Here is a 26186-nt window from a genome sequence, read left to right on the forward strand (position 1 = left end):
AATCCTGACGACAGTCGCTACCATTTTTAATCGCCATAAAGTTCTTTCATAAAGGGAATGTATACAAGTCCTCTGCGTTAATTCCACGTTATGGAAAATTACAAGTTTTGACATCTACATTCTGAACACTCTCCCCAGTTTATTGAAAGCAACTGAAAGTACTTTTAATATGGTGTTGCATGGGTTTTTTTTTTTTTTTTCAGAACATACACACAAATGTTCTAGATACAAAATGTTGAAACCGATGCAGTTGTGATGGAGGCTTTGTTCACCTCCTGCCCCCCTCCAGCTCCTCCAGGGCCAGTTGGTAATGCGCACACACGGGAGATGCTCACTGTTTAGCTTGGTTTTCGCCGCTGACCAACGAGAACTCCATGGCGCCATTTTGGCGGATTGCCAAGCGCCACTGCAGCCCAGGATTGGGGCCTTCCCCCTTCCCAGGGGCGTGGCCGGCAGTGACGCCGACGCCGGAGAAGTAAACTTGCCAAACGGCCCCCGGCTCGCCGGCGGTGCCGGGGGGGGGGGGCGGCGGCACTCCTGTCCCGGTCCAGCGTGGCCCGCACCGGGAAGTAGCGGTCGAGGACAGAGAGGACCGGGTCCTGGGCCGGCAGCTCGCCGGGCGCGTGCCCCTGCCTCTCGGTGTCGAAAGAGACGAGGACCCTGCAGGAGGCGCCGGCCCCGCCCCTCTCCTCCAGCTTCCTGCCGAGGAAGGCCGCCGTGTCGACCAGCAGGGCCGAGATGTGGGCGACGGCCAGCCAGCCGTCCCCCTGCGGGCTGCCGCCAGGCCCCGTCCCCGCCCCCGGCCCCGCCCCCAGGTAGCGCTCCAGCCCGTCCACGATGAGCAGGGAGGGGGGTGCGGCCGACCCACAGGCACTCTCGTGCAAAGAGGCCACGTCCTGCAGCAGCTCCTCCTGAGACCTGGGGTACATGAACTTTATTTTCTGTGGGAGGAAAAAAAAAAAAAAAATGTCTGCATGTCAGTTTATGACCCATATGATCCAATTTGAAAACTCTACTTTTTATAATTTGTTGTGTACTTGCTTTGTTCATAAGTGGCAACTTAAAACATCTGCTTTTACTGATATTCTTAGTTTATCCAGCTTTTTACTGCCCTAATATAGGGTGGCAGTGTAGCATAACGGTTGGGGAGTTAAGACTTCAGTGTTTTTAGGTTTGATTCTCAGGTGCTGTTGTACACTTGTGCAAGGTAGCTACAAAGCCTGAATTGCTTAAGTAAAATATCCAGCTGTACAAATGGGTTGTGTTTAAAAAGTAATCTCTGGATAAGAATCCCCAAATGCCTTTAATGTAAACATGCTACATCAATACTCATATACTTAATCGTTTTCCAATAATTTTCAGATTCACAAAAAAAAATGTGATTATGTCCGGTCTGCATCAGCAGAGAGCAACTCCCGCTCCTGACAATAGTAATACAGCATATTTTTAGTAAGCACATATTTTAAGAAGGTATGTACACACGTAGCACTTGATAACGTTCGGTCCACATGCACCATTTAAAAAATAATTTTGCCCTAGTCTCCGGGAAAGATGAAAAGACAGCGACACCTTTTGGAAAGTAGAGGGTATGTACACAAAGGCTGGGAGGGGACCCAGTTACTACCTTCAGACCATCGGGGTTCAAGTTAGCGAGGGAGTCTTGAAGCGGTGCGGGGAGTTTCTGGATTGGAGTCGGAGTGAGAAACAGCACTTTCACCCCTAACTCCGATGCAGCTGTAACTGCGGCCAAAAACAAAAGCGACGTTTTAATACCACAACGCTCCCCAACAATCATGCACGGCGATGTATTCCAGCCAGTACCAGAGGTGAAACTGAAGTTCTTTAAACCCTGAGTTTGTGCACTATTATGCTTCAAAACGAGTGCTAAAATATCCGCCATATCGTGCTATTTTAACAAAAATGTCGTCCACATGTTTCTCATACGCGTCATTTCACTGACAGTGAACACATCTAACCGAAATGATAGTTTCCCGCGAGGAAATTATAGTTTGGTATTCTATGGTAGAACCCATGCTCTACTTCCTGGAAGGTACGACTATCAACTTCCGGTAAGGTCAAGTCTCTTACCACAACAACAGACAGCTGTTGTCAAGATGGCGGACGCTTATGGCGAAGAGGCGAGTACCCTGGACAGTGGGGAAGCCGGAGAACAGATCTCTGCAATATTGAGGCGATGCAGAGGTCGACCTCGGCTCACCGATACCGATCGGGCGAAGAGGCGACTGGAGTCGCGGAAAAAGTATGATGTTAGGCGCGTGTACCTCGGAGAATCGCACAAGGTCTGGAGCGAACTGAGGCGGCGGACCAGCTTGAGTGACGCTGGACTCGCTGAGTACTTAATCTTGTTGCATTCAACGTACGGGGAGAGGTATCCACAAAAATACAGTGGGTAGGTTCCTTCCTTTGAAATGTTTTAAAACGAAAAAAAAAAATAGCTGAGTGTGATCAAAGGAATCTTGAGAAGTGGCTTCATGAATGTCGTACTATCTAGGGTCGATAAGTTGCTATCAAGCTAGCTGGCCAACGCTATTAGTTTCGGTTTGATCGTCGTATTATAGTTGACTAGCTGTCCTGCTTGTGTTTAGCAAGCCACATGTCTCACACACAAATGTAACGAAGCTAGCATCCACTATTTGTATTTGTTACAATTTACTTTTCAAATGTGGACCAACAGTGTGCTAACGAGTGTGTAGCTGTAGTACATGCATTTGTTATAAACCGTGTGCACTCACGGCAGCCAGCTAAGTTCCACAAGGCTCGCTTCTAAGGACAGTTTGATACAGGACCTGCTGTGATTCGTTCAAATTTCTGTCGTGCATTTTAGGAAGAGACCTACAGCAGAACTGTCGATCAAACAAAAAAACGGTGAGTGGGCTGCTTTTGACGTGTAGTTTATTTAAGCCTCTGCGGTTACTTCCAAAGCAACGAGAAAATGCACATCCTGTCATTTATCAGTCTACCCGTATGTGACAAGCAAACGACGTGCGCACCTGTCATATTTAACAATTATGAAATGCTCAGATTTATGCAAAAAAAAAGGTTAAAATCATGTTAATTCGCTTTGCGTAATTTATAAAGCACAATCTCCCTCTCTGTGTGTGCCTGTGCCGTGCTGCTTTCCGGTAGCTTTACCGTAGCTCTCTTGCTCTCCAGAAAAGATTGAGGAGGTGTGCAGCCTCCGCGGCCTTGTGCAGTGGTACCAGGAGCACGCCCGCTCCTGTCCGCACGAACCGCAGCTGCGGGCTCTGGAGCCGCCGCTCGGCATTGTCGCTTCTGCCGTCTGGCGGTGTCCGGCGGGCCATTCCTTCCTGCAGCGCTTGTGCTCACCAGCAGCGGGCGCCAGCGAGTCCGAGTCCGAGGCGGAGGCCGAGGAAAGCGGCCGCACGCCCGCGCAGACGCGAGGCGTCAGGACTCGGGCAAGAAGGAAGAGGAGAGCGGCGGCAGCCGCTGCTTCCTGTCAATTTACAGGTCTGTAGTTGTCAGTCCTTGTATTAGTTACAATGGTTAAGTTTTAACCTCTTAATTGATTTATCTTTGATTTAAAACAAAAAAACAGAAGGTTTAAATCAGGGCTGCCCAGACCTGTTCCTGGAGATTTACCGTCCTGTAGGTTTTCATTTCAACCCTAATTTGGCACAACTGACTCTACTGATTAGCAGCTAAATGTGATCTCTAGCTGTTGAGAGAGGCATGTTTTGTTAACGGTGGAGTGAAAACCTACAGGGCGGTAGATCTGTTGAATTAGGTGTGCTTTGTTAGGGTTGGAGTGAAAACCTGCAGGACGGTAGGGTTGGGCAGCCCTGGTGGAAATGGACCACTTGGCCCAACTGTCATCTTGCACTCCGTTTCGTTGTGCTCCCGTCCCGACAGACGCCGGGGAGGAGTCGGAGGAGGCCGGCCTGCGGGACGTGGCGGTAACCCTGAACCACGTGGGACAGGCGACCGTCCCAAAGCAGCTCCCAGGCCCCGTGTCCCGGACAGACACCCCGTCCGCCGAGCTCTCCATGGGGGAGCCGTCCATCTGGGAGATGGAGGTGGTGATGGAGGGGGACAAGGGCTTGGAGCAGGAGTCGGAAAACGAGGGGTCGTGCCGAGGCGTCGCCATGGAGAATGACAACATGACGGAGGACGAGAAGGGGGGCGGGGACGCGCTGGGGGGCTGTGGGGTCCGGGGCGGGGGGGCGGCGGAGGGCCCGGAGGGGTACGAGTGCGTGGTGGTGACGGCGGCCATGGCGGATCGGCTGGAGAACGGGGACGCGGGCGTGCTGAGGAACCACGTCGCCAACGGCAACCATCAGCCCCACCCTCCCCAAGCCCCGCCCACCGTGCAGGTGACGGGCCAGGGGGACCTGTTCGAACCCCAGACCCTGCAGACGGTGGTGGCCAGCTGCCAGATCCCAGATGGAAGGGGGGCTTTAGAGGGATCTCAGGTAAAAAAAAAAAAAAAAATTATAAAAAACATTTGAGGTGCTTTTGTAGTATAGCTAATAGTTTACATCCCAAAGCTCAGTAACTCACCTGTAATATACTTGAATATACTTCTTCAGAGGATATTCTGAAAGTCTCTCTCTCTCCCTCTCTCTCTCTCTGTCTCTTTCTTCCTCTCTCTCTGACTCTCTCTCGCTCTCTGTCCCCCCCCCCTCCCCCCCTCCCCCCCTCACAGCAGGTCATCATCATCACTGGCCCTGGGTACGAGGCCCTGGCATCGGAGGGCATCCAGCTGAACATGGGGGGCGGGGGCGGGGACGAAGTCACCTGCACCTTTATTGAGGGCGTGGCCTACAATCAGGTGTGCCAGCCGGAGGCCGCCCTCAAAGTAGCCGCGCCCGACTCAGGCGCCATGCGGGGTATGGATCACCGCTCTGAGGACCTCTTACATTACATCACATCACATGTGTTTAGCAGACACTCTTATCCAAAGCAACGTACAAAATTGCACATCAAAGGTCATTGGAATAACTACAAAACACAGGTTCAATAAGGTACATTACTTACACCTGCGGTGTGTGAGAGCTGGTAGTGGTTATACCTGCGGTGTGTGAGAGTTGTTAGTGCTTATACCTGCAGTGTGTGAGAGCTGTTAGTGCTTATACCCGCAGTGTGTGAGAGTTGTTAGTGCTTATACCTGCAGTTTGTGAGAGCTGTTAGTGGTTATACCTGCAGTGTGTGAGGGTTGTTAATGCTTATACCTGCAGTGTGTGAGTGCTGTTAGTGCTTATACCTGCGGTGTGTGAGAGTTGTTAGTGCTTATACCTGCAGTGTGTGAGAGTTGTTAGTGCTTATACCTGCGGTGTGTGAGTGCTGTTAGTGCTTATACCTGCAGTGTGTGAGAGTTGTTAGTGGTTATACCTGCAGTGTGTGAGAGTTGTTAGTGCTTATACCTGCGGTGTGTGAGTGCTGTTAGTGCTTATACCTGCAGTGTGTGAGAGTTGTTAGTGCTTATACCTGCAGTGTGTGAGAGTTGTTAATGCTTATACCTGCAGTGTGTGAGTGCTGTTAGTGCTTATACCTGCGGTGTGTGAGAGTTGTTAGTGCTTATACCTGCAGTGTGTGAGAGTTGTTAGTGCTTATACCTGCGGTGTGTGAGTGCTGTTAGTGCTTATACCTGCAGTGTGTGAGAGTTGTTAGTGGTTATACCTGCAGTGTGTGAGTGCTGTTAGTGCTTATACCCACAGTGTGTGAGTGCTGTTAGTGGTTATACCTGCAGTGTGTGAGGGTTGTTAGTGCTTATACGTGCAGTGTGTGAGTGCTGTTAGTGGTTATACCCGCAGTGTGTGAGTGCTGTTAGTGGTTATACGTGCAGTGTGTGAGAGCTGTTAGTGGTTATACCTGCAGTGTGTGAGAGCTGTTAGTGCTTATACGTGCAGTGTGTGAGAGCTGTTAGTGCTTATACCTGCGGTGTGTGAGTGCTGTTAGTGGTTATACCTGCAGTGTGTGAGTGCTGTTAGTGCTTATACCCACAGTGTGTGAGTGCTGTTAGTGCTTATACCCACAGTGTGTGAGTGCTGTTAGTGGTTATACCTGCAGTGTGTGAGGGTTGTTAGTGCTTATACGTGCAGTGTGTGAGTGCTGTTAGTGGTTATACGTGCAGTGTGTGAGAGCTGTTAGTGGTTATACCTGCAGTGTGTGAGAGCTGTTAGTGCTTATACGTGCAGTGTGTGAGAGCTGTTAGTGCTTATACCTGCGGTGTGTGAGTGCTGTTAGTGGTTATACCTGCAGTGTGTGAGTGCTGTTAGTGCTTATACCCACAGTGTGTGAGTGCTGTTAGTGCTTATACCCACAGTGTGTGAGTGCTGTTAGTGGTTATACCTGCAGTGTGTGAGGGTTGTTAGTGCTTATACGTGCAGTGTGTGAGTGCTGTTAGTGGTTATACCCGCAGTGTGTGAGTGCTGTTAGTGGTTATACGTGCAGTGTGTGAGAGCTGTTAGTGGTTATACCTGCAGTGTGTGAGAGCTGTTAGTGCTTATACGTGCAGTGTGTGAGAGCTGTTAGTGCTTATACCTGCGGTGTGTGAGTGCTGTTAGTGGTTATACCTGCAGTGTGTGAGAGTTGTTAGTGGTTATACCTGCTGTGTGTGAGTGCTGTTAGTGGTTATACCTGCAGTGTGTGAGAGCTGTTAGTGCTTATACCTGCGGTGTGTGAGTGCTGTTAGTGCTTATACCTGCAGTGTGTGAGTGCTGTTAGTGGTTATACCTGCAGTGTGTGAGTGCTGTTAGTGCTTATACCTGCAGTGTGTGAGTGCTGTTAGTGGTTATACCTGCAGTGTGTGAGTGCTGTTAGTGGTTATACCTGCAGTGTGTGAGTGCTGTTAGTGGTTATACCTGCAGTGTGTGAGTGCTGTTAGTGGTTATACCCGCAGTGTGTGAGTGCTGTTAGTGTGTGAGTGCTGTTAGTGGTTATACCCACAGTGTGTGAGTGCTGTTAGTGTGTGAGTGCTGTTAGTGGTTATACCCACAGTGTGTGAGTGCTGTTAGTGGTTATACCCACAGTGTGTGAGTGCTGTTAGTGGTTATACCCACAGTGTGTGAGTGCTGTCTCTTCCCCACAGACCTGGGTAACAAGCAGCTGCTGCAGCCCAGCGTGGGGCCCCTGCGAGCAGAGGCCCCCCCGGAGAGAGAGAGCCAGCGGGCCCTGGGCCGGTGCGTATGGGACCCGGGTCGTGCTCAGTCACACTGGGTGCCTCGGGAGAGAGAGCACGTGCTCGTCTGCGCCCTCCCAAATCGGTGGTGCCGGCTGAGCCAATGGGAGCTGCATTAACAGGACTGGGCATTCCAAATTTCAGAGAGAGGCTGTTGTGGTCCCGCTGTTTCTGGGGCCGACTGTGGACATAAGTGCAGGGGCGTAGCCAGGACCTAAAAAACAGAGGTCAAGTGATACGGTGGGAGGGGGGGCAGGGCTTTAGGCCGGGGTGTGCTCTTTTTTCCCTTTAATTTAGTCTTTTTATTGAGGATGCATTTTAGAGCGTACATGCTGCTCATGTGCTTGTATATTAGGCTTAGATTTGAGAAAATATGAAAGACTATTCATTGCCCTCCTGAAATGAATTGCAACTGATGTTCTCACTAAAGAATGAATTTAAATATAGGCCATGGACAGTGGGGGGGGGGGGGGGGGGGGGGGGGGGGGGGGGGTACCAAGTGGTTGTTACGGCCCTGCGTGATTGGTGATTGGTTGTTACGGCCCTGCGTGATTGGTGATTGGTCGTTATGGTCCTGCGTGATTGGTGATTGGCCGTTACGGCCCTGCGTGATTGGTGATTGGTCGTTAAGGCCCTGTTCTCTGGGCTGTTTTAGGTCCAGGCGGAGCAGGAGAGGGCCCGTCGTCGAGGCCGACGGGATGCTGAAGATGTTCCACTGTCCGTACGAGGGCTGCAGCCAGGTGTACGTGGCCATCAGCAGTTTTCAGGTAAATTACAGCGCCCCCTGCTGTACACTGCTCACCATTCACACAACTTCCAGGACACATTGGAAGACAAAACCTGTTTTTAAAATAACAAAAACTTAAAAAAAAAAAAAAAAAAAAAATTTTATTCCACTGTTATGCATATGTATATAACATTTTCAATTATAACAAATCAGAAAAAGATGTGTTTGTGCTGGTCAGCGTAATAAAAGAGTGTTGCATGATAAGAACCGTGACGTTTTACAGAAACAAATGAGTGTAGATGTATGTATGACTCCATTTCATCCAAATGTTGAAGTGTCAGAAAGGCTTCTTGTGCATCCATACATTTTTTGCCATGGTAAATTGGAAACTTTCTCGCAAAGCTCTGTACAGTGCAGTCTAGTTTTACTGTGCTAAATTTGTATAGGTTGTAGTTGGTCTGTGCAAGAAGAAGAACTTCATGTAGTTGACCCTGCCTGCACTACAATGGCTTTTTGTTAAATGAGTGTAAACGATCTTATTGTATATCTCATAATTCTCTGTAACTGGCAGGCTATTGATTATGGCTTAACTTCCAAGAAAGACAGTTTTAGCTCAGCCAACAGTGTTGAGTGGGTTATGTTTTGCCCCAGTTTGTTTGTCTGTCTGTATGCTAACAGGATATCTCTGAAAATTATGAATGGATTTGCACAAAACTTTGTGGAAAGCTTGGTCATGTGGCAAGGAAGGACAGACTACCTTTTCACATCAGTAGGACAGAAGGGGCGTGGCTTCTCAGAAAAAGGCATAGAATTTCTGAATGGCTTCACGTAACACTATGAAACTTTGTGTGCGTATCAGCAGACTTTGCATGCTTTGTTGGTGGAGGTATGCCCTTTAATGAGAGTCATCTTCTAGTTGTAGTAGTCTTGACGGACTTCACACAAGCCGGAATGTTCAAGTGCCAGCAGATGTTGCCTGTCTCAAATAATTTGGTGGGATTAATTACATTTGTTACTTTAAAAATTCCCATAGAACATCTTCCATTGAGTGCCAATCCCAAGTTGTTTTGCCAAATGCACGATTTTAACGATGACAGAGTTTTTTGATATTTGATACTTTATGAGAACCGTACCTCACCTGACCTGGTGGTCTGCGGTTGCTTCAGTGACCTCTGGTAGGCCGTTATTGTACTTCACTTTGGATAAAAGCGTCTGCCAAATAAAATGAGGTGTGATGTAATGCTCCTGAACATCAAAAGAGACTGGCCACAGCCTTTTGATGCACATTCTAGTGTTAAAGGAGAAATCGTGCTGCCACAGGGTGGGGACAGTTTCGATTCAAAATGGTCGGTCCGGGAAATGAATTGAAATTCATGCCGTGAACCATACTGGAAAAAATGCTCATGATGTTCTGTGGGGATTTTTATATTAATGGATTTGCGTTTCCGTTCATTTCTCAAACTGACTGAATTGAAATTAAATTGTGATCCACAATTTACAGTAGTGCTGTTGCTCCTATACGTGGCTTTTCGTTGTGCAGAGTACTCCGTTCACCTTGTGGTTTACTTTGTCTTAACCTGACTCCTGTATTTGTATATTCTAGTTTTCTGGGGTGTGCATACTTACTGCCTTCTGTTCACATTTACTCTTTAATGTTACATTACATTTATTTGGCAGATGCTTTAATCCAAAGCGACGTACAAAAAAGTGCATTTCATGGTCATGGACAACTACAAAACACAGGTTCAATAAGATGCAATACTTATTTTGTACAGCTACTTCTAGCCAAGAACACAGTTTAGTTCACACAGTGAACACTATTCTGACCTAACCTCTGCAAAGCCAACTAGGCAGAAGAACAAGCTACAGTATTAGGACAAATACAAAGTACCAGAAAGTGCTGGGATGGGGGAACATGTAACGAGTGTCATGGGAGGGGGGGTGTGGATTTAGAGTGAAATCTGCTCCCCTCTCCTCTCACCTCAGCATTTGAGAACGCTGCCATTATACCCAGTGGACTTATCATTGCTCATCTTCCACATTTGTACTTTTATGTTCTTAAAAGATTATGGGATTTTTAATTTGCCATTTTTGGGTTTGCAGATGCTGGGCCCTGCCTGGTTACATCTGCCCAGTTGTCTGTTTCAGTTTGGTTCTGTGGAGTCACATGACTGGCTCGCTGAAGGGATTCATATCTGGCTGTCTCTCTGATTGGCTCTGAGAATAATGTGACTGGGCACAGGAAGTACTTTGTGCGGTTTCTGAGTGCCGGTGTGTGTGTGTTTCTGCAGAATCACGTCAATCTGGTCCACAGGAAGGGCAGGACTAAGGTGTGCCCTCATCCTGGCTGCGGAAAGAAGTTCTACCTCTCCAACCACCTGCATCGCCACATGATCATCCACTCAGGTACACACGCGTACATGCTCACACACGCATGCACGAAGAAACGCACACCCATGCATGCACTCTCACACTAGCTCACACACACACACACACACACACACACACACATCCACACTTTTATGCATATGCACTCCTAGGGGTGCTTAGATTTCTTAGACAGGTCACCAGAACACCATAGGGCACATTTTATACTGGAGCTGAGCTCATTTGTGCATTCTCCATTTCACTCCCTCCATTCCTCTCCTCCTTTTCACTCTCTTCATTCCTCTTCTCCATTTCACTCCGTTCTTCTCCTCCGTTGCACTCTCTTCATTCCCCTCTTCCATTCCACCCCCTTCGTTCCTCTCTTCCGTTTCACTCCATTCTTTTCCTCCGTTTCACTCCCTTCATTCCTCTCCTACCTGTCTACAGGTGTGCGGGACTTTATCTGTGAGACGTGCGGGAAGTCGTTCAAACGGAAGAATCACCTGGAGGTTCACCGGCGAACGCACACGGGAGAGACGCCCCTGCAGTAAGCTCTCAAACCCAGGGAAACGTCTTGGTTGGACATCTCCAGCCTTTCGTTAAGCTGCAGTAAAAGGGCTCATTTATTTTCTGTGTTCAGCTAAACTCTTTCCCTGGGTTTCTCCTGTTGTGTTGCGATATGGATGAGCACTAAGCATCGCTCTGAATATGTGTGCATATTCCTCATTTCATTCACTTTTTAGCTAAAGTGTTACTGTACGGTGGTGTTAGTGTTGACTGAATACTACCTAACACTGACAATTTAGTGGGGACTGTCACTCTAAAACAAGGCCCTTCCTAGCAATATGAATTCAGTTTCAGTTTATTCATTTAAGTTAATTTGCTTCTGTTCAATTGCTGACACCAGGAAACAAAACTTAGGACACTATGAAGTGAATTTCACATTGATCATCAAGAAAAACTCCCTCTGTCTTTGTTATACTTTAATAACTTGGGGAAAAGCTCAATAACTTAACTCAGTGCGTACACTATAGAATACTATAGTAATACAATAAACTTTATGACTTAAATATGTGCTATATAAGTTCATATAAATCAGGGCTGACCAGTCTTGTTTGAAAAGGGCTAATGTGGATGCTGATTTATTATGACTACAACACCTGATTCTCCCTATCGAGGTCTTGATTGGAGATCGTGGTTATGTAATTACCTGAAGCAGGTGTCATAACTCTGGTACTATAACAAAAACCTACACCCACAATCATCTGCCCTTTTTGGAGAAGTTTGGACAGCCCTGGTGTATTGCATTACATTACAGGCATTTAGCCGACGCTCTTATCCAGAGCGACTTACACAACTTTTTTTTTACATAGCAATGGTGTAGATCAGTGGTCTCCAACCCTGGTCCTGGAGAGCTACAGGGTCTGCTGCTGGTTTTCATAGTGACTCTGCCCTTCATGAATCAATTAGAGCAGTTGATCACACAGATAACTCAACTCGCCTGGTGTCTTGGGTCTCAGCTGGGCGCTGCTTTTAAGGTGAAAACAAAAAACCAGCAGACCCTGTAGCTCTCCAGGGCCAGGGTTTGGAGACCACTGGTGTAGATGTTCGTGCTTCCTGATTCGTTAAGAATTCACGTGGCGCTTGCCGCCCCTCTGCTTGCCCCGCCCCTCTGTGCCAGGTGTGAGATATGCGGGTACCAGTGCCGCCAGAGGGCATCGCTCAACTGGCACATGAAGAAGCACACGACGGAGGCCCAGTACAACTTCACCTGCGAGCACTGCGGCAAGAGGTTCGAGAAGCTCGACAGCGTCAAATTCCACAAGCTCAAGAGCCACCCGGACAAGCAGGCCACCTGAGGGGTGGGTAGGCCGGGTGGGGGTGGGGCCGGGGGGCAGGGGGCAGGAGCCAAGGGGACTGTGTGCCGGAGGGAGTGGCGGAGGTAACGAGGGAATAGCAAAGGAATAAAGGGAGAAGAGAGGATGACACGGATCAAATGGGATCAAGACCGAACTCATCGCCAGTGGTGCACGGAAGAGACCGGTGTTAAACCCGACGCCGCTGGTGAAAAGCCAATGAAAGTGGACTCCTTTCTGCTTTCTAACCCTGTCCCAGGACGAGCCAAGATGAACACTGAACTGGGAACTGCCAACATCAGCCCCGAAAGAGGGTCTCGTTTGTGTGCGCCCATTTTTCCATGAACTGCACTGTACCGTTCCTCTCCTAAAAAAAATCCCCCAGCCCTTTTGAAAGAAAGGGTACACTTCTCAGTTTGTCGTTGTTTTGGTGATAAATATAAATGAGTCGTCGTTTCTGACGAGTTCAAGAGCAATACCTGAAACGTGCCCGGGAATGGGAGGCTTTTTTTTTTGTAGCCTGGATGAGTACCGCATCAGCTGCTGCTGCCGCCGGCTGCTGCGCCGATCGGCCCGGCTCCTGAGCAGCCTCAAAGCGCCGTCGCTTCAGCGGCAGAACCTGTGCGTGTATCGCTTCGCAAGGGGAAGAAAATGGCCGGCTGCTCAGTTTTGAAAACGTCAAGCGGCTAGTCTGCGGTCCCCCTGAATTGAGAGAATGTTGCTGTGATTTGACTGGCGCACAGTGGGCGTTAAAAAAGAAAAAAAACGATCGGGGCGAGCGATTATTTATGAAATTTAAAAAAGCAAAATATTTACGGTTCGGGTCAAATGTCAAATAATGGTCGCTTGATTTTTTTTTGTTTGTTTTTTTTTTTGTTTGTTTTCCGTTTCGTTGCCATAGCGACTGTTGTGGCCCGTAACCTTTCTGGTTCTTGTTTATAGTCCGAGCGCACAAGCGAGCGTATTCGGCTGGTGACATTTCACTAGCAAATGAGCGCATATTTGCACATGTCAGAGAAAAACAAACCACGAATGGGAAACGGAGCGCCTACAGACGTACGGCTGGTGCCGTGGCCGTGGCTGGAGGCGGGGCTAGCGATATGTTTTCTAAATTTGTGTGTAGGCTACAGAGTTCGGGGGGATGAGACATCTGCAGGTGCATTATTGGAGCAAAATCATGAACCTTTGTTTTCAACGAACTCTTTAATTTTATCTGAGATTATCACCCCTGCAGTTATCGTAATCGTGCGGTTAAAACGGCGCACTTGCAGAAACAAGATTGTAGCCTAGTCGGTCCTATCACTCCACACGCGTTGCCCTAATGTGTGCTGTTGGACAAAGGACGTGCTCCAAGTCTTCGGGAGAGGAACACTTTAATCTCAGGAAACACGAATCAATTAAAAACACGTTTTTTATTGTAGACCTTTGTGCGTTTGAGCACAGTAAACGATTCAGTGACGTTTCATACAACCTATTTGTGAATACATTTTTTGGGGGAAAAAATTGTGTAGGAATAGCACTAATGGAATGTCATGGGAATGTCATTTCCGTTGTTTCATGTACCATAGATAATTATAAATGTACAAATATGTGAATATGAAATGGATTCTGTACATAATGCTCAATATTAAAAAAAGTGAAACATACATGTACAATAAAAAAGAATGTAAATATGTGATATGCTCGTTCTCTAAATGCTGCTATGAGTCGTTTCGCGGAAAGTACAGTGAATCCACTGGGCACAGAATTACGTAAAAGCAGCTGCTCCCCTAAAATGGACCTCCTGTGGCTAGGGACCCCCCACCTCAAACCTTCTATTTCACAGGATACAGCGCAGTGGCTATTTCACAAACCATTATATTAAGGATCTATATGACCACATATGTAGCCACTGAGTGCGTTATAAATATTTAATAATGACAATATTAACAAAGGGTGCCTAATAAACCAGATGCAGTTTATTTGATCTGAAAGTCAAGATTGTCTAATTTGGGCAAAGGAAAAATACAGTTTTTTTGGGGACTCCTTTGTCTGGGAACCATTGTCATGAAGTAGAAAATTAAAAGTGCTGCTTCCTTGCAGTCAAATGAAGTCCACTGGTGGACAAGATTTGTAATGGGGGGGGGGCTAAAGTTATGGGATGTCTCCTGTTCAGGCTGTCGGCAACCGTAGAAAGACTAAAGGATGGTTAGGATGCTGAGGGGAGGGGGGGTCTAAATTATGGGATGTCTCCTGTTCAGGCTGTCACTAACCCCAGAAAGACTAAAGGACGGTCAGATTACTGACGGCTGAAAAGTTTGTGTGTGAAATCCAGAACGGCCACAGAATGACTGGAATGTCCGTTTAAACGGGGACTTTCCAATTATTACCATAAACCTCTGTGCTGTTTCCCCCACAACTAGCCAGCAGGGGGCGTTTTGAGTTATAATATAAAGTTTCACCTTATTAAACCTAACTTTGCATTGTTGCCCTGGTAAGCGGGTCCATTATGGTAAATACGACCGTTAATCTTCACTCACCTTACTGTCAAAGTGTGAGGCTCTAGCTAGCCTACAGAATCTATTGATTTCACTTTGTGAATATGTGAATAATCTATTGCGTATTTATTATACTAAAGAAACTGCTGCAGCTGGGTGGAATCAGTTGTTAGGCGTTCCTTTTTGATAACCTCAGTTTTGACCGTGTTGGCAATGAAATAAACTATGATAATCTAATAAATTTAAAATTCCAGGTGCTGGTTTGCACAAACTCAATTCCAGCCATACTTCAGCGGCCCTGATTTGGAAACTCACAAAATTCACAAAATAAAAATTAAACAATAAAAATTTGCAAAAAAAACCTGTCATCCTGACAAGAATCTTTGAGTGTAGAATTTTCATTCGAATGATTTAATCTGCAGTATCATCAACACAAGCCATTGTGGATGTGTGAGGGAGGGAGGGAGAGAGAGAGAGAGAGAGAGAGAGAGAGAGAGAGAGAGAGAGAGAGAGAGAGAACACAATTGTGCTCTTGTCTTGGTGTGTATGCCCTTTTAAAATTTCTGTGGTTACAGCGAATGCTCTCCCTCAGCTGGGACTCGTTCCCCAGAGAAGAGCTCACTGCCTTTGAAACTGCACACTCCACCTCATTTCTGTAGCTTTCCCCTCCCTTCCTCTCTCGCTCTCCTTCTCCCTCTTTCTCTCTCTCTCTCTCTCTCTAGCTTGCTTGCTCTCTCTCGCTCTCTCTCTCTCACTTGATCGCTCTCTGTTTCTCTCTCTCTCTCTCTCTCTCTCTCTCGCTTGCTCTCTCTCTCATTATAAAACCATGGTACACCAAGGAAACACACAGGAAGAGAGAAGCATAGGCTGTGCTGGTCACACCCAGAGGAAACAAGGGAACAAGTGCGTGCTTCACACTGCCTGAATCTCACACTTACTTCTCTCTCACCGGCCCTGTCTGCGTCACCTGGAGAAGATACTGGGGTTCTCTGCTTCACCTGTGGAAGGTAAGGGCTTCTCTGCTTCACCTGGGGAAGGTAAGGGGTGATCTGCTTGACCTGGGGAAGGTAAGGGGTTCTCTGCTTTACCTGGGGAAGGTAAGGGGTTCTCTGCTTCACCTGGGGAAGGTAAGGGGTGATCTGCTTCACCTGGGGAAGGTATGGGGGGCTCTCTACTTCACCTGGGGAAGGTAAGGGGTTCTCTGCTTCACCTGGGGAAGGTAAGGGGTGATCTGCTTCACCTGGGGAAGGTACGAGGGGCTCGCTACTTCACCTGGGGAAGGTACGGGGATTCTCTGCTTTACCTGGGGAAGGTAAGGGGGTTCTTCGCTTCACCTGGGGTAGGTATGGGATGCATTTCTGCATTGTTTTACTCGTAGTCGTGAGAGAACTGTATTCAAGGTGTCTCCGGCGTTGAGTTTCTCACCCACCCGTCGGACTGAGGCTCAGATTGATGTGGGACGCCATGACTGGGTTTGTTATATTCATTACCAGGAGACACAAGTGAGCTCACCCACATCACAGTTCACCACTTCCTGTGCTCTCTGTGTGTGAGTTCCCTCGCGAGCCTTGTTATCCATCGTATAAATAACTGTGACGCATCAGTACGCTGAATCTTGCTTTCTATATCTATGCTTTCCCTCTTGGCGTCACACTTTTGAATCTCACTCCCCTGTTGAAAGAGGAGAGGTTTGCAGTTCCGAATGATTTGTTTTGAACTAAGCGTTGAAACATCCTGTTTTAAAAAAAAAAATAGTTCTTGTGTACGGGGAGTGTCATACCTGCGGGTCTGTGCTATCAAACTGCGTCAGGCTACTCGCACGTTCAGAGCGGTTTTCAGGGTTCCTGTGAAGTTACGGCTAATTGTCTCTAGCTCGAGTAATAATGACCCCCGCCCCCCCCCCCCCCCCCCCCCCCCCCCCCCCCCCCGCCCTCAGAATGAGTTGTTCCTGTGGAGTGGAGCCACAGCACTGTCCATCTGTCAGTTGCTACGACGTTTTAAACCCAGAATTCCCAGTGCAATTAGTGGGCTTCTGCCCACATTTAAAACGTTGACATGAAAGCGCCCTTGTTTGTTAAAAAGGTTTTCCTGTGGGTCCTGCGAGGTGTCACGGGGGCGTCACTGAAGCGGTGACCCGAGTCCTCCGTGTTTCGCGTGCTGGAGGCCGCCAGCCCCTGGAGAGTCTGAGGAGCGCGGGGCCAGCCTCTCTCAGTCATCTCAGGCCCCACTGCCGGCCGTCTCCAGCACGCTGCTGTTTGGGCGTGTATCGTCCTGCCGGCTTGCCCCGGCTGCCGCGGGACATCCCGCTCACGAGCTTCCGTCATTGGGCTACATCCCTGTAAAAAAAATTTTAAAAATATTTTTTATTTAATTTTTTTTAAAGCACCCATTTGCTGTATATATTTACCAGTGGATTTTCAATATAGAAGCAGAACTTTTTGTGTGAAGGATGTCACCTGTCACCTGGGCCATCGCTAGCGGGGGTGAAAGGTGGTGATAATTCCAGGGACCCCCACATCTTAAAAAAAATAAAAAATTGTTTTATTTAAAAAAAAAAAAAGGGGGTGGGGGGGGGGGGTGAGCCCGGAGCAATATTTTTTCAGGAGGCCCAGAATTCCTAGCTGTGCCCCTGGCTGTCAGTGATATCCCTTATCTTTATTATATATTTATAGTTAAGATAATTGCGTGATAGATGCCGTGGGCCACTGGCCACTATTTGCTTCAATATTTAAATGCTTTCCAGTTGGCTAGAGGCTCCTGAGGTTGTGGATTGTTATTGAGTCCAGGGTTGCCAGACTATGAATCTTTCCCCATTGTTTTTAAATTTTTTTTTTTTTACATTTTTTTATTTTTATTTTTATAAATAACCCCTCAAAAAAATCCCTAATTAAAACAAATACGGGAATCAATATCATTTGGGGGGAATTTAAAAAACTGGAACACTCTTAAATGTTTGCATGGGATGTAATTGGAGATTTGGGGGAGGGGTGGGTGGCCCGCACTGAGCTGTTTCTGATTTCAAACCTGGCAGCAGCATGCAGGCGGAGCTGACCTGTTTTTGTCATGAATTTGCTTTTGTGTTTGATTTATTCCAGTTAGAATAGCAACAGATTGCCCTGGCTCGGGCTCCATTTGAATGTGGTCACTTCCGCGTGTCTGAATTTGCTTAAACGAAAATGGGATACTTCTCACGCTGAGAAAAAGTGACTGCAGAAGGGACTCCAATGGAGAGACGTTTGGGGGGGAAAGGCGGGGTTAAGAGGAGAAAGGGAACAAGGAAGAGGGAGAAGAGATGCTTCTCGGAATTATAACGGTGTTTTCCCGAGGGCCCCCCACCCAATCCCAAGCCCCACCTACCTCTTCTTCTCCGGACAGCAGTTATAACGCTGGTCACCTAGGCAACAGCCCAGAGCGAGGGCACAGGCCCCTTGTTAATCTGTCACCTAATTACCTGAATAAGAAAATGATTCATTGGCCTTTAGAGAGACACAGTATGTTATTTGACCGGGGCAAGGGGGGGGGGGGGATGATGAGGTACAGAGTTTAAGCCTTGTGATCCATGGAATGCTATTAGGTCTCTGGGTGTCCTAAGGTGCTGTTCTGAATCATTTTGTGTTTGTTGTTATATATTTGTCAAAAATGATGCGATTAATTCCTTTCGCTCCTGGATTGACTGGGTGTCGGCCATCAATGCAACGAAGTGCACACAGGTCATACTGCAATAAGCAGGTGGTGGTTCAGGGTTAATGGAGAACTCTAGTGTGCATATATCTATGGTGGTTCAGGTTAATGGGCAACTATAGTGTGTCTATATCTATGGTGGTTCCGGTTAATGGGAGATATAGTACATCTGTATTTGACCAAATGTTGTGTGCCATTTTGAAAAGGTCAGTTAGAGGTTTTATGTAAGGAAATGATACACACAGCACGTAATGTCTTTTTTTACCCTAAAAAATGCTTTTTCCCCCCATATTTACACAGAATCATGAGCTTTTTAACAGAAAACAGTCAGCTAAGTAAGTTCATAGTTTAGTTTGGTATTCACTGGGTGCCTGTACTTATTTGAGGTACTTGCAATTTTTCTTTTTATATTTTCATCTGTGTATGAATGGTGAATTTAAGTGATTGGAAATGGAAGATAAGATGGTTATAGTTTTATTGATATAAGTATATACAGATACTTGCAATGTTTGCAATGAGGTTTTTATTTTCAGTTTTAGAATGTTTAGAATTCCCAATTTCTTGTGAAGTTGGCGTTTATAATGGAAACTAGTCTGCGCATAAATTTCAAATTTGCTGCATTTAAAGAAACATAATACCACTTTACCAACAACAACATAAAATCTGTCTTGATGCGTGTTTGTTTTCAAGATGAAGTGGGTTTCTTTAGTGCACCAAGTTACAGAATAAAAATATCTCTTGGCAAAGGTTAAAGGTCATGTGGTTTTACTAAATCCTGGCTGTAGTTTCATCAACTGATGAAGTGCTGTCCTCAGTAAGCTAGACATAGCGTTTCAGGATTTGTGAGCCCTCATGCGAGCGAACCCTCATACTCACCATTTCCCATTTCCCTTTCAGGTCCGTAAGAAAAAACAAAGATGAGCTGCTTCAAATTTCTCAAAATCATGATGTTCTTTTTCAACAGCATCATCTTTGTAAGTTGGAACTCCTCTTTGTCATATGTTACTGACCCAGGCCTCCACGGCCAGCCCGTGGCATAAACGCTCTATGCTGGGGGGGGGGCACAGTCCAATGTTTATCTAAGGTAAATAACATTATATTCATAATTACGTTATTCATCCCCTGTCACGGAACTAGTGGTATAAATTTTTATGGAATGGCAGCAGAACATTTCATAACAATGTAATGTAATGTTGATTTTAATAACCGAACCCCCCCCCCCCCCCCCCCCCCCCCCCCCCCCACAGAATCCATCAGAGCACCCCCCGCTCCGCAGACTTGTTTAGGGCCACCAAAATTCTAGGGCCTCCACTGCCCACATGAAATGTGTCTTGTGTGGTGACACACTGTTGGCCATATTATGTCTTGTTGCTTTCACGTTTTAACATGTTAATCCTTTTTCACAAGGGACGACACTGGCCTTTAGAAATGAACTCACAGACTTTTTGACTGCTTTAATGGGGGAAAAAAAGGTCTATTTTAATAGATCACTGTTCTGGGCTATATAGCATATTGAAACATGCCACAAAACTCTTTTCCTTATTACCCGGTGTCACAGTTGAGCTGAAAGATGTTAATGTGTAACAGGAAGTTCCGCATGCACTGCCTCTACACTGGGCAGAGGAGCAATGCACAACCACTCAAGACGGCATGAATTCAGCCGATCAAATCTAACAAGCATGAATTCAGCCGATCAAATCTAACAAGCACGAATTCAGCCGATCGAATCTAACGAGCATGAATTCAGCCGATCGAATCTAACGAGCATGAATTCAGCCGATCGAATCTAACGAGCATGAATTCAGCCGATCGAATCTAACGAGCATGAATTCAGCCGATCAAATCTAACAAAGATGCTGATCCTAGACCTAGTGAAATACGTTTTTGAACATTGACCAGTCTAGGAGAAGATGTTTAGAATGTGTTTTTCATATTTCGTAAAAGTTGGAAAATCCAACATGGTGGAAAGTGACAGGGGTGGGTGCGTTGAGCTGAGCAGGACCTCAGGAATCTAGAGAAAAAAGAATCACAACTCGAGGCCAAAGGATGACCTGTTAGTGGTGCTAGAGGAGTTAATGCACTGACCCCAAATGTGGTGAGCTGATACCTGGTACTGTCCTCTATCAGTGTGCCAAATTTCACAAAAATCCACCAAGCGGTTTTAATGACTCCCATGGTGCAAAAATAATAAAAAGAAAAAACTAGCAAATACAATATGTGCCTACACCTATGGTGCTAGGCCCCTAATAATAATAATAATAATAATATTAATAATTATAATTATAATTATAAATAATGGATTGTGTTTTTATAGTAACTTTCATCTCATTATCTGCAATAATTTTAGAATGGTGGGGGAACTCATTGCAGGTACTACCAGTGTCAGTGTGTCTCGCCCACCTGGGGGTGGGGGTGTGGGCAGAAGTCTTTACTGGCGGCGCTCTCTCTCTCTCTCTCTCTCTCTCTCTCTCTTCGTTAGCTGGCGGGCGGGGCGATCCTGGGGGTGGGGGTGTGGGCAGAAGTCTTTACTGGCGGCGCTCTCTCTCTCTCTCTTCGTTAGCTGGCGGGCGGGGCGATCCTGGGGGTGGGGGTGTGGGTGAAGGTGGACAGCGGCTCCCTGCTGAACTTCCTGAGCGGCATAAACAACGCGCCGTCCGAGCTGAGCCAGGTGCTCAACGTGGGCTACCTGCTGATCGCCGTGGGGGCCGTGCTGCTCGTCATCGGCTTCCTGGGCTGCTGCGGAGCCGCACGGGAGAGCAAGTGCATGCTGATGCTGGTGAGGTCACGGGAAAATGGGCGGGGCACCACCGAGCCCCGCCCACACCAACACCCTTTCACAGAAAGGGGCGGGGCACCACTGAGCCATTACGAAGGAGCTGAACTACAAAAACAAGCAGGAAGTAAAAATGCTATGGTGGCAGTCCCACGGTGCACCAGCCATCAATAAGTGGCATACATTCAGTCAATCATTGCAGGCTCTGGGAGAGTAGACCCCTGATTCACATGCAGAGATACACAGAGAAAAGGAAAATGAGTAAATGTTATCAGTTCTACATCATGGGAAAGCAATAAAATGTCAGCGTATATGAAATTCTAAATACAAATGTAAATCTTTGTCCAAATATGTGGCTAATTTTATAAAATAAAAAACTAAATAATTGCCAGTCATAAACATATTTGCCCTCTCTTTCTCCCTACAGTTCTTCGTCATTGTGCTCATCATCTTCATCGCAGAAGTGGCGGGGGCCATCGTGGTCCTGGTCTTCAAATCTCTGGTGAGAGATGAAAGGATGAAAAAATAACAAGACATTGATCATGGGGGGAGGGGGTGCGCAGTATGTATGTCTGTGTGTGAGTAAGTGTATATGCATGTGCACATGTAGGTGTATATATGTGTGTGTGTGTGTATGTGTGTGCGCACGCAAATGTAGGTGTGTGTGTAGGTGTGTAGGTATGTATAACATGACATAATGACGAGAACAGGCCATTCTGGCCAACAATGCTCACCATTTTCCTGACTAAAGTGTACCTAGTGCTTTGTGTGCCCGAAGGTGTGTGCGTATGCGTATGCGTGTCTGCATGTAGGTGGACGGTGATTTTGGGGATTTTATACCCGCAGTCTGCCCTGTGTGTTACAGGTGACGAGCCTTGTTCACACTGTTGGCAGAGAGGTCGTTAAAAACATCCACTCAGCCTATGGAAAGAATCAAGATTTCACTGGAATTCTGAACACCACTATGGATGGGGTATGTGTCTGGTGCATAATTTCTGTATTGGCTTAGTGAGAACACAATGCTTAGTACACTTAGTACACTGATTCTGTGGAGTATTACATTGTGCAAATATTATACAGTGCAATGTCAATCCCCAATGTATTTTAGCTTTTGATTTTTTCTTATATTTGATATGTACGGGGGTATTATTGTCTCAAATAAATTAATAAATGCAACTGATCCACAAATAAATGTAATCGATCCACAAATGCTGCACTTATTTGTGGATCAGCCGCATTTATTTGTGGATCTGTTGCATTTATTTATGTATCAGCTGCATTTATTAATGGATGAGTTGCATTTATTTGTGGATCAGCTGCATTCACGTGTGGATTATTTGAACTTCAGTTCTGAAGGGTACCAGCAACTGCCGTTAGCAAGTTAAAATGGCAAAAGCAAAACTGTCTTAAGTGGGCTCTATTTTACCCAAAAGGATTCAAACAATGGGACTTGCTTTGCAAAGAAAAGACGTGCTTTAATTTTGTCTGTTAGCTAATTTGGCGAATGTTTGTCATTGGCTGATGTACAGTAGCTAAATGTGATGGTGGGAGATTTTGTGATGGTGTAATCAGTGGGGAAAAAGAAGAAGCAGAAGTTAAAAATGCGAAAGTTTGGGGAGGAAGAGGAAAAGATGAAGAGGAGTTTGTGGCTTTATTGTTGGGACGCGTGACGCTGGTTTGTGAATTTTGTTTGTTTACACGAGGTCAGAAGGTACGGAACTTGCTGTCCTTAAGGGCTGAGAGTCTTTGGTCATTATGGTTGTTTCTGCAGGAAACCCTGAAAAGTGCCAAACCTTTGGTTCCGCATAGATATGGGGCATGCCGCCCCACCAAGGTGTGACTTGGCGGGATGGCATACCTATGGTACCATCACAATGGTGACTGGTGGTGGCCCTCACAGTAGTAGCAGCTGGAGGAGGAGTAGTAATGGTTGTGTGCTGAACAAGGACTTCAGGAGCAGGAGCCCTGCCACACTGGCCTTCAGAAAAGCTGTCGTAAAAAAAAAGTTAAATTTACGGGGCGACCCAGTGTGGTCGCGGTCTACTTCAGGGAAGTTTTGTTTTCTCACTAGGCTCTCTGTCGAGCTGAGATGTTCTAGAGAAGCTGTGTGTTCTCATCAACTGTGTTCTCTATCTCTCTCTCTCTCTCTCTCTCTCTCTTTCTCAGCAGGAAGAAAAAGAATAGAAACGGGTGTAACGTTTAGCATCACTGGGGTGTATGAATCTCTTGTCAAATCAAGAGTGGTCACTGACCTTGAGTATTACAGAAGGAAGCAGGACCTAGGAGTTTTTCCGGATAGGTGGGGTCATGGGGAGGCTGTGTGCAGACTGGAGGGAGGAGGTTTAATATTTATGAACATACTAAGCTGAGGGTGATACAAATGCTTACGTTTCTTTCTGAAAGATTTGCATTCTATTGCTTTGTTAGACTTTTTCTCCTTTCCATTGTCTTCTTTCCTGTTTGTTTTTCGTGTGTGTGTATCTTGGTATTTGTTGTTCTTTTCGATTTGGTGGTTTCTTTATTTTGCTGCGCCGAATGGCAGTGTGTATTGTACAATAAAGGTCAACTCTCTCTCTCTCTCTCTCTCTCTCTCTCTCTCTCTCTCCCTCGCTCCCTCCCTCCCTCCCTCCCTCGTACCTGTCCCAGCTGAAGTGTTGTGGGTTCTATGGCTACAATGACTTCACAGGTTCTGCATTTACCAATGCGACCCAGCAGTACCCAGCAATCTGCTGCGGCTCTGCCCCTTGCAACCAGACAGGAGCAAATCAATCGGTAACAAGCCTCTTATCACCCTCCCTTTTCATCAGAACAGCCACAAAGTATCCCATTTATTTAAAAATGTGTTTCACTTTGACACCCTTGTGTTGATTCGCACTGTTGATCATACACACCAACCCTGGAAAACATCAGTCTTTTTTTTTCTTTAAATCTTCAAAGAAAAAATAGTTTTAATAATGCCTTTTTTAAATTTCTTTTTCACTCACATTTTCTCCCTCTATTAATTCAGGCACACTATATTAATTTCTTGCCATCATGTTGCTTCTGAGACCTCTTCTGTCTCAATATTATTGTACGACATCTCAATTTATGTCTGTGTCCATGTCCCATATGTATACAAACATGTTGTGATAACTTTGCCATCCCCCCCCCCCCCCCAGAACGTCACCGGGTGCTACGACAGGGTGGTGAGGTTGATAGAGGATAATGTCATTGTCCTGGGAGCAGTGGCACTTGGGATCGCTGCTCTCGAGGTACGAAACAAAGCTCCCTCTGTGTGTCCAATCTTTGCGCTTGAATTTTTTTTAGCACGGCACTTCTGATTCCCTGCCTTTGAACCGATGCCATTCCTCTTAGTTTGTGTGTTATGTTTTTGTGCATTTGCTTTGTATTGCCGTCATTGTGTGTGTGCATGTGCATGTCTGTGTGTGAGAGTGTGTGTATGTACGTACGTGCATGTTTGTGTGCATGTCTGTGTGTGAGAGTGTGTGTATGTACGTACGTGCATGTTTGTGTGCGTGCGTGCGTGCGTGCGTGTGTGTATGTACATACGTGCATGTTTGTGTGCGTGCGTGCGTGTGTGTGTGTGCTCGTGCGTGTCTGTGTGTGTAATTTGTGTCTTTCATTTGTACTGGGTCTTGACCCTCCTGTTGTAACCCCAGCTGTTGCCTGTAGTGGATAAAACTCAACGTAAATTTCACATGGTCTGTGTGTTCAAACACGTTCACCCACTCATGAGCACCTCACTCTCCCCTCAGGTTGCTGCCATGGCCGTAGCCATGACCCTGTACTGTAAAATCGGCAAATCAGGATGAGGACGGTGGGGCAGAGTGGCACCTGGACGGACCCCAGCCACCCGCCAATCCAGACACCCCCACGTTCACGTGCCCTCTGTGTCCCCAAATCCAGACGCACCCTGTCTCCTCCCAAATAGAGATTACCTCCTGCATGCTCATGTAGACACACCCCAGTCGACTCGAAATCCAGTCCTGGTCCCTTCCTAATGTTACACGTGCTGAAGACCAGCGCAGGGGTCTGATGATGCTGTGTGAGAAAGAACACCCTCTTCCACCCTTCCCTCGTTCCCACTCTTTCATTTCTCCATTCACTTTCTTTCAAGTCACCACAATCCTGACATTGTGCTAGAGTGAGGAAGTCTCTCTATCTCAGGCCTTCTAATCGAAATTATATATTATATTATATTGCATATTATACGTCTATAATTATACATTTTATATCATTCTGTCGCATTGTTTCCATGGTTTTCAAAGTAATTCATTTAAATTTGAACTTGGAAAAAGTGCAAATCACATTTTTTACTTTTACAATACAAGTATATGGTATGATTAGATATGATAGTTTTATATGGTCAGGTACTGTGTTTTTTTAACGTAATCAGGAGCTGGAATTGGAGTACACAGTAAAAAGTGCAGTGTTCATTCAGCTCTATCAGAGACCTCTTGTGAGAGTTGATTTGGCACAGCATTGTACTTGAAGAAAATGTTTAATGTTTTTGTCTGTTTTTTTTCATATTTGTGGTGGCTGAATTACTATAGAAGATAAAATGCACTTTATTTAAAATGCAAGAGCTTGCTCGCTGGTAAACTGATTCATAGGCTATAGTAAATATCTAGGTACTGTTTTTATAACATTGATTCAGATTTGTGACTGCTTATTTTGACACTTAATGAATTGTATTTATTAAAAAAGCTCAAATGTGACAAGCAAGGTGATGTTTTACAGTGACATTTTCTGAAGATTAATTTAATAGGGTTCTTTGCTGTAGCTCACAATTTTTTTAATTTATGAGAAATGATATTCGTCACAATAAAAATTGTATTTACATATTCCCATTTGAATGTTTTTTTTATTATTATTATTATTTATTATTTAAGAATGTCACTTTGTCATACAGGCTTAATTTCTATATGTTTAGTGTTTGCAGGTATTGTTGAATAGTATGGGATTTGAACAGCTGAGCAATTTAGAGCAATCGTTGGAGTTAATTGGATCCGAACCGTTTGAGCTGTAGATTTCGCTCTGACAGGGATATGTTGGAGCTCTTTCCAGACTGCTATGTGTCAGGTATGAGGACTACATTTTATTCGATTCAATTTAGTTGTAAAGAGTTCTTTACAAAGGCACTGCC

General features: G+C 46.1%; 3 protein-coding genes across 4 annotated transcripts; 2 read left to right on the forward strand and 1 right to left on the reverse strand.

Annotated features, from left to right (window-relative positions):
* Window positions 1-10: 10 nt before the first annotated feature.
* Window positions 11-1926, reverse strand: swsap1 (SWIM-type zinc finger 7 associated protein 1). Its single transcript, XM_035396892.1, has 2 exons — window positions 1625-1926; window positions 11-941 (listed from the first exon to the last, which is right to left on the reverse strand). The coding sequence occupies exons 1-2, from the start codon at window positions 1898-1900 to the stop codon at window positions 339-341; spliced, it is 879 nt and encodes a 292-aa protein (XP_035252783.1). The 5' UTR covers window positions 1901-1926; the 3' UTR covers window positions 11-338.
* Window positions 1912-12128, forward strand: znf653 (zinc finger protein 653). Of its 2 annotated transcripts, none has more exons than XM_035396889.1 (10): window positions 1912-2410; window positions 2846-2886; window positions 3175-3489; window positions 3892-4451; window positions 4688-4868; window positions 7070-7160; window positions 7815-7926; window positions 10178-10292; window positions 10701-10800; window positions 11935-12128. In XM_035396889.1, exons 1-10 carry the CDS (start codon window positions 1932-1934, stop codon window positions 12110-12112), a joined length of 2172 nt encoding a protein of 723 aa, XP_035252780.1. In that variant the 5' UTR covers window positions 1912-1931; the 3' UTR covers window positions 12113-12128. The 2 variants fall into 2 exon arrangements, with proteins under 2 accessions (XP_035252780.1, XP_035252779.1); XM_035396888.1 differs by having other exon boundaries at window positions 1913-2410; window positions 4685-4868.
* A 3192-nt stretch (window positions 12129-15320) lies between these two features.
* tspan35 (tetraspanin 35) lies at window positions 15321-25758 on the forward strand. The gene is made up of 8 exons (XM_035398701.1): window positions 15321-15593; window positions 19165-19241; window positions 20828-21043; window positions 21468-21542; window positions 21906-22013; window positions 23687-23812; window positions 24199-24291; window positions 24796-25758. The coding sequence occupies exons 2-8, from the start codon at window positions 19185-19187 to the stop codon at window positions 24850-24852; spliced, it is 732 nt and encodes a 243-aa protein (XP_035254592.1). The 5' UTR covers window positions 15321-15593; window positions 19165-19184; the 3' UTR covers window positions 24853-25758.
* The last annotated feature ends 428 nt before the right edge of the window (window positions 25759-26186 follow it).

This window comes from Anguilla anguilla, chromosome 17, assembly GCF_013347855.1.
Source record: "Anguilla anguilla isolate fAngAng1 chromosome 17, fAngAng1.pri, whole genome shotgun sequence".
Taxonomy (NCBI): domain Eukaryota; kingdom Metazoa; phylum Chordata; class Actinopteri; order Anguilliformes; family Anguillidae; genus Anguilla; species Anguilla anguilla.